An 8402-nucleotide genomic window follows, 5' to 3' on the forward strand; every position below is an offset into this window, starting at 1 on the left:
ATTCAATATTCTCAGCTCCTTAAATAGGAGATTACAAGAGATAAGAGTCCTCCTTGTAAGAAGACTCCCTGCTAATCTATACCACTTACAGATAAGATAAATAAGACTCTCTACTTAAGATAGATAAGACTCCCTAAGATAGATCAGACTTCCTACTAATCCTTACTGAAAACAGATCAGATAAGATGGACTGAAAACAGATAAGATAAGATGGACTGTTATTAGCTAGAATCCGATGAGAGCACCAAATCACTACTGCTGCCGGCAGCGATATTTCTTCCCAATAAACGCATCCATATCAAAGTCACATGTAACATGAATTAGAAACTGCACTGCTCTGATTGCTGTAACTGGTAGAAATAATCCATTACAATTCAGGGAACTCGGGATTTTCATGTGGAATTTTCTATAACAAATTTGTGTTCCATACTTGAGTTTTCACTAGGGGTCCACACTCAAGAAACGAAGTCATGTCGGTGAGGACACTAATAATAAGCAGTATATGGACCACAAATGATGAACATATAAAAATTTTTCTACTTATTTAATTTTTTATTAAAATTTAAATGTTGGTAGCACATGTTATAATTTCACCAGGTGACTATTCTACTTTAAAGTCCGTTACTTTGTAAACCAATTAGTAGTAGTTGTTCATGACATTAAGCAACTGAGAAGTCTCTCTTCTTTTTCTAATTTTATCCCTCTTCCCCTACATGAAATGATTAATTTCATTGTTTTTGATAGGATTTGTAGATGGTTTCTCCCACCTTGGTCCATTGTGCTTTTGTGTCTTAGACAGCCTCTCCACCAAATGGTACCCAGAACTATGAAGACAAAGGCCACTGCCAAAACTATACTTCCAGCTATGATGCCTGCTGGTTTCTTCTTTCCACCTTGTGAAGGAGGTACAAAGTCTGCATGAAGAAGCAATATTCCACCCTTAGCATATTGGAGAAAGATGAAAAACACATAACTATCAAGTTAACAGGAACTGGAAAACCAATTTTGAAAAATTATTTCGTTGACACAAACAAACAACTCAAACAACAAAGAAAGCATCCAAAAACCAAATTAGATTTACCCTATTTTTCAATATAAATCACTAATTTTAGTAGTTCATGTTCCACTATCTTCTGTCTCACATTTGATGATGAACAGAATATTTATGGCATAAGTTACTCATGTCAGACAGTAGAGAGAAAAGTTGATTAGAACAAGATCTCTGGAAAAGTATTTAACTCACTAGGTTCCACAGAGATAGCTGATATTAGAGGACCAAAAACACCGCTAGAAGGGATTACGGTTGTCCTCTTCCCAGCCCAATAGAAGCGGATTTCTAAAGTACCAGTTGTTACATTAACTGGGCTAAATGTTTTATTGATTGCCTTGCCAATTCCACCCGCCGCATCTGCTATGTTGAAATCTTTCAGCACCAATCTTCCCTGTGGTAAACAAGTTACAATTAGATTCATATAAGATATTGAATGCACATATTAAAATGTAATTGACTAAAAACTACCTGAATATAAACATTGAAGATTCGCCTTCCCAGACTACTATAATTTCTTCCACTTGTAAATATGATCTCTGCAAAGTGGAGCCTCACAGTGTAGCTTCCGTTTAGCAAACAGTACCCATAGTATGTGAGAGAGAGTGGGGAAAGACGTGCTGACATGTACAATTCAGAGTTTTCAGGGTTGCCCAAGGGTCTTGATGTAGTTGTTTTTGTATACTCATCTGCAGTGATGCCATCATCCGGGTAGTAACCGGTGCTGCTAAATGCCCAGTCATATTTACTTTGGGAAAACGTTGCGGGACCACCTGCTTCTTGATCAGCTTGATATGTAATATCTCCTATAGTTATTTCTCTCCCACCACAATTTATATGGAGTTCATACCGATCTAGAAGAAAATCAATAACAGGTTAGTAATCATGGATATACCTTATGTTAACATGCATGAAAACTTCATAGTTGGCTAAGGGTGTGTGTTGGATAGTTAAATTTCCAGTCCAAAATGAAAAAGAGATTAAAACACAGAAATGGTTAACATAAAACAAAAATGTATCATTAGTTAGGTCTCCTATAATGGGTCTAGTGCAGTTTAAGGTTTTATACCACAAAATGTGACTACAAAGAAGCATCTTGTTCACAAACTGAAGGTTCCCTGATTTGGGGACCTTGTTTAGTTCCTCAAATCTTCATTGAGGAACTATGGATCCTTGTTTGGTTCTTCAAACAGTGGAGCTATTGCTTTTCTCTCAAGGTTCAATGATATGGGGATTTTATTTGGTTAATGGAATTATGCATCTAGGTGAGGGCTTCCTCTAGTTTCGAGGTGATTGTCCACAACATATTTCCTACTTGTACCTCCTGGAAGACATTCATCTATTTTATTTAGGTCCTTGGATTTTTAAGATCTGAAAATCTTGTTCAAGTCAAGTCCTAGATCAGCTAATTCTATAGCTCCAGTTTTATCAAAGGGAGAGGCTAGGTTACCTACAGAAAGGTCTAAAATTGTTGGTGTCAACGAATATATCAGTGAGTGAAACATGGGAAACATGTCGGAAATGTGATGTAGCTCAAATATGAAGAAATATAATGAAATAAATTTGCTCAAAGAAATAGAAAATAAAAGAAGCAAATTGGATAGAATTTCATTAATATGAGATGGCTTATAAAATGAGGCAACAAGGTTGGAGACTCACTCACCCAAGAAGGGACTCTCTCAACTCTCAAAGAAAGCTCTAAGATTCTCAAAACAAAGGGAATAACTTGATGCCTCTAGCTTGACATTCCAGGGCTTTATATAGAAAATAAAACTAGTTGGAGCATTGAATGAAAAACTAATTGGAGCATTAAATGAAAAACTAGCTATTAGAGCATTGAATGAGAAACTAGTTGTTGGAGCTTTTAATGAAAAACTAGTTGTTAGAAGTCCGCTAAAAATTAGCCATATGATTCTATGTTTCTTAAAATATGATTGTGGACTGCATCAAAATGTATATATGGAAATAATGTAGAATTCACAGACATGGTACAAACATTGTGAAATGTTAACATATAGAATGATATTTTATGAAATGATAAAAGAAGGATAGGTACACCTTTTAAATTATTGCCTTGATCCCAACCATTAAACAAAACTATAAAACTAAGTTTAGTAGACAAAATAATACATTGTAAAGTTGTCCTGTAAACTACATGATAGAGTAAGTTCAAGCAAAATTTAAACTCATAGAAAATGCAAATGATTTGAATAGATCAACCAAATATCTATTATGCAAATAAAAACGAAGATTTACCTTCATGTTAGTTTGCCTACAAGATATAGATGTCTAGATCTCGTCATAGGCTTTGTAAGTATATTAGCAATCTGCAAATCGTAAGCTATATGTGGAAGAGAGATGGAACCAACAAGAAACAACTCCCTAATAAAGTGACAGTCCTCCTCAATGTGCTTAGATTAGATGCAATTTTGATGGCATTAGTGTTATCAACATAGAGAGGGATAGGTGTAAGGGAGGTGAACACCAAGATCAACAAGGATAGACTGAAGACAAACAATCTCATTACACATAAATAACATAGCCCTACATTCGACTTTTGTAGATTACTTAGAAATTGTTTGTTGTTTCTTGCATTTCTAGGAGATGGGGGAGTCACCCAAAAAGACACACCACCCAACTTAAATCAGTAATACTTTATAAGTAATGTTGAAGTAATATTTCAAGTAAAATGAGATTATACTATAGAAATCTCAGAACAATAGGTTTATATTGATGTCAGTCCCAAAAAGGAAAGTTTCAGGATTGTCAATTACATCATGGGATCAAAACCCTACCAAATCCAAACCATTCTTCAAAATAGATTAATAACCAGTTAAATGAGGCCTAGGTGACACAAACTCTAGAGCCTTAGGCTGATTGAATCAGCCGATTTAGAGAAAACAAGGAAAAAACTGACCTGTTGGGCGTCCTTTTCAAAACATACTTCTCAAACAACCCTCTAGCTAATCATCCAAGAAATATATATATATATATAATGAATTACAACAGGGACCATAGTACTACAGTACATCAAGTGTCTCCACATGTTCATTAGGTAGGCAATTATACCTCTACTCCACATCTACAATATTATCACCAATTTTGTTATAATACCATCTTCTATACTCCACATAGCATTGGTAGTTTTCAAAGGGGAGTATGTCAATTCCGGAATTTTTCATGTCGGTACCCATGGAAATGGAAATATTAGGAAATTTATGGAACTTTTAACCCATGGCCTAGATATAGCAAAGCCAAATCTGGAAAGCATCAACTTGATATGACACCCTTGTATAGGTACTCGGTATTATTGGAGAGAGGTCTAAATGGCCAATTTGTATAAGAGTTCAGAGGCATAATCCCTTGGGTCGAGGCTACATTGTTTTGTGTTGTTTTGTTTTGTGATTTGTCTCCTGAAGTAATAAAGAATGAGTATTTTTGCATCTTCTCTTTTTCTTAATACTTAAAAATGTTTCTCTTTTTCTTGTAGAAAAAAAAAAAGATTTTTAGGGGTGTCCTTTTTGTATTTTTCCATTGAATTGTCCTGGACTTTCTGTATTTGTCTAATGCTCAAGTTGAATTATCTTTCGACTTTGGGGGCTCAAAGAAACCTTCGTACAAAGCAACGTTTACTGTGGATGTGAATCCTCTTATTGCTACCACCATGTCCTTGGTTCCTAAGATCAAGAAAAAGATCATGAAGGAAAAAGAGATAAAGGAGCCCATGTAAACAAACTATGCTCAATTCTACCAAAAAGGCGGGTTTTAAGCCTCCAAAGGCAAAGGTAACCAAGAAGGTTGCCTCATCAACCTTGAAGATTACAAAATCAAAGGCAGTTTCCCTAGTGAAGGCTGCCAAACCAAGGGCTAGAGTTATTGTCCCAACTCAAATCATGGTAGGAACCATTTCCCATGATGGTGGCTATTTTTGAGGAAGAATCTAGTCCCCAAGCCTCTACTAAGGCTACATAAGAGAAGGCAATAGATGCTCTTTCATCTACACAATTGAAGCCCCAATTGAACTCGGAAGTTCAAGTGGAAAAGGTTATTCCTCTTGGGGGAAGGAAAATATTTAATATTTTTAATCAAAAGCCTTTTTCTACAATTGAAGGAATTTCCATTCGTAAGCTTAGGTCCAAGAGACCTCCAAAGGCTAGAAAGCCACAAAGTAGTGCTCCCATTTCCCTTATTGATTTTGCTGCCGAAAGATCAAAGAAAGTAAAATAGGACATGAAAGCTAAAAAAAATGGACTTTTATTTTTTGATGCATGTTTGTTAAACAAGTCGGTTTCTACTTTGAACTAGTGGCATATACACATACTATGACCAACAAAGAGTTCAAGGCTTATAAAGGCCCTATCAGTCAAGCGAGGGCTCAATTGTTACAAAGTTCTGAAGTTAGCTCAAGTTCAAGTTTGACTAGTGAAATTTTTAATTGCAGATTTGGCTGAAGTGAAATAAAAGGCCAAATGAAAGTGTAAATGAGTTCATTACATGCTGGAGAAACATGAATATTTAGTGTGTTAAGAAATTAAAGGAAATTTCAGTGGTACAAATGAGTGTCAACAATCTCTTGCCAAAGATTGCTGCCTTTGTAGGCACAACAGAACTATAATCATTTGATGCATTGGTTTCTAAAGCCAGTAGTGTGGAGAGACATATTTCTAGGGAAAAGGCTATGACACGTAAGCCCAATCCTCCTCCTTCAGAAATGAAAAAGGTCGACAAAAATCCTATAAGCAAAGGCGAGGGCCGCGAGGCGATGGCCACCTTTGTTAATGTTAAAAAGAAGAATGAGGCTAAAGGAAAGGACATCCCTGACTCTGTAAAAAATATGGGAAAAGAAGTATTCCTTTAAAAGCGAAGGATAAGGCTAAAGGAAAGGATGTCCCACACCTCTTCACTATGATATTCCCTGTCCCTCCCACATGAGATGGAGGACCATATTCCTTTTATTCCTCTCACCCCTTTCTTTCTTCCCTTATTGTTTTCTTTCTTTTCTTCCTTGTCTCGTACTGAAATACATGTAAGATAACCATCTACAGCCTTGTCTTTGAAACTCGGTTGATTATCTTTCCTTACTCCATCTTAACCTATAATATTCACTATTTTGCATGTAAGGAGACAACCATCTATAGATTTGTCCGTGAAACTTAGCTGATTATGGTTCCTTCATTTTGACCCCGAAAATAACCTTGTGTGAGGAAAGAAACCATCTACATCCCACTTTAGAAAACTTGGCTGATCATGGTTCCTCACACCATGATAATATGCAATCATTATTTAAAGGCCATCTATAGCCTTATTCATGAAATATGGTTGTTTGTAATCCCTATTTGCTTATTATGCATAAAATAAAATATTCATTTATTTATATGTACTGGTTTTCTCTCAAATAACTTGGAATATATACCAGAATTTTTGAAGGAAAATTCGACTTAGTTTAGTCTATTCACTCTGAATGGGACATACCCAAATATCAAAAAGCTCAGTTATTAGTTTAGTTGGGCGAATAATGTTATGTGAGAGTGATGAGAATAAAATTTGTCATATCTTTATCCCTCAATATTTAGTATTTTGCACTTAGTTGGTACCTAATTGGACTCATTACTCTTGTATTTCAATTCAGGGCAAGCAGATAGGCGAATGGAAGAAAACAAGGCTAATCGGATGTTTTTGCACAGTTTCGGCACCGATCAGTGATATAGGCATAACTCTCAATTCCGGACTCCGATTTGGAAATTTCAAGAAGCATCGAAAAGATAAAGAAAAGGCCCACAACTTTTATGTTTTGGGTCTTGGTAGAATCGATCCACATCGAAGACAAATTCGGGCCCAAAGTCGGAGAAATTTCGTAGTAAGGCCCATTTCACAAGCTGAAGCCCATTCCGCAGAAGAGTCTTGAAGCAAGCCCGAATTGCTAAAGAAGCCCAATTCGAATTCAAGATCCAAGAGTCCCATTAGAATAGAAGTTGAATGTAATCTCAATAAAAGAGTTTTATCAGATTTAAATTCTCAAATTGTAATCCTAAAAAGATAAGAGATAAGAGTTAGGTAGAATAAGTTCAAATTAGACTAGGACTTTCCAGTTTGAGGATAATCTCCTTAAGGGAGTTGGAGAGCAGCCCTCTCCCCAAATCTATATAAAGGGGGGGCGGACCAGCACCCAAGGCATCAATTTTCTCCAAGAGAGCTTCAGTCTTTAGAGAGAGAAATCAACCAAGGAGGAAGAAGCAAGAGTTTGCCCCCCTTTCTCATCTAGAAGCTGCGATTTCATCATGAGGTGTCTGTAAATTTTTATTTCTGGTTGAAGGGTTAGGGAAGCCTTGATTCTGTAAGCATTGTGAGATCTAATTGATTTTTATTTCAGTTCATTGTTTTTGGGTATTCATATATTTTCTGCGAATTAACTGTGAGGATTATTTTTGTTGATTAAGCAAGAAGGGCCCCTTGCTCATTCAATGGAAATAATCCATGGCCGATTGAACCTCCAATTTCGTATATGATTGGTGGGTTCGATCATGCTGGCAACTAACATAAATTGAATGCAAAAAAGTTTTCGATCTATGTTAGGAAAATGTATGATCTGGTTTAAACGGTCCGAGCTTGTGAGATCACTGACCAGAATTGGGTCTCTCCCCTCTTAATGCTATTAATAGGTTAAATCCTAAGAGCTTGTTTAGGACTGCCTATTAATAAGGGAAGCAATCAAAGAGCTTGTTTTGGTTGTCGAATAATAAGAGTAAAGGCTGGCTGTTAGAGCTTGTTAACAGCTATAACCAATTTATTCATAGACATATGAATCTATCTTTGCATCAAGGATCAATGCTACGAATCAAAGCTGAACTTGTCCCTTCAACCGGAAGCCATATCTCATCGATTTAATCTTTGTTTTATGATATTTTCTGCTATTTTCTTATTTTCCTCAGCTTACAACCCCCCTTAATCCATCTACTTAGAAATAAATCCACCCAATCCCTGTGGAGAATGACCTTGCTCATCACTATCTGCAAATTATTAACCCAAAACAAGACTATTTATCTTTGGTTGGGTTCGGCACCCACCAAATTTTGGCGCCGTTGCCGGGGATTGGCATCCTAAGTAGGTTTATTTCCTTTTGTTTGGTTTATGCCTCGCTCTTCTCGTGTAGGTGAACTCCACTACGACCCTAAGATCGAGAACATAGTTCGCCGCTTGAGGAAAGAAGCCAAGCAACGCCGCAACCAATCAGCATCACTCCCCACTTCCAGAGTGAAGTCGGCTACAGAAATCGTTGAGCCATCCAACCATTCTGAAGAAGAAGCCATGGCCAACAACAAAGAAAGAACCCTTAGAGAGCTAGTTGCACCGGATC

At 36.6% G+C, this 8402-nt stretch overlaps 1 protein-coding gene across 1 annotated transcript; it reads right to left on the reverse strand.

Moving 5' to 3' along the window:
* Positions 1–1208: 1208 nt before the first annotated feature.
* On the reverse strand, positions 1209–5229 carry LOC148801729 (putative LRR receptor-like serine/threonine-protein kinase At1g07650). The gene is made up of 5 exons (XM_088900414.1): positions 5193–5229; positions 4660–4725; positions 1520–1902; positions 1386–1442; positions 1209–1310 (listed from the first exon to the last, which is right to left on the reverse strand). Exons 1-5 carry the CDS (start codon positions 5227–5229, stop codon positions 1209–1211), a joined length of 645 nt encoding a protein of 214 aa, XP_088756540.1.
* Positions 5230–8402: the final 3173 nt, after the last annotated feature.

Source organism: Nelumbo nucifera, chromosome 3 (genome assembly GCF_055504915.1).
Source record: "Nelumbo nucifera cultivar China Antique chromosome 3, China Antique-T2T, whole genome shotgun sequence".
Taxonomy (NCBI): domain Eukaryota; kingdom Viridiplantae; phylum Streptophyta; class Magnoliopsida; order Proteales; family Nelumbonaceae; genus Nelumbo; species Nelumbo nucifera.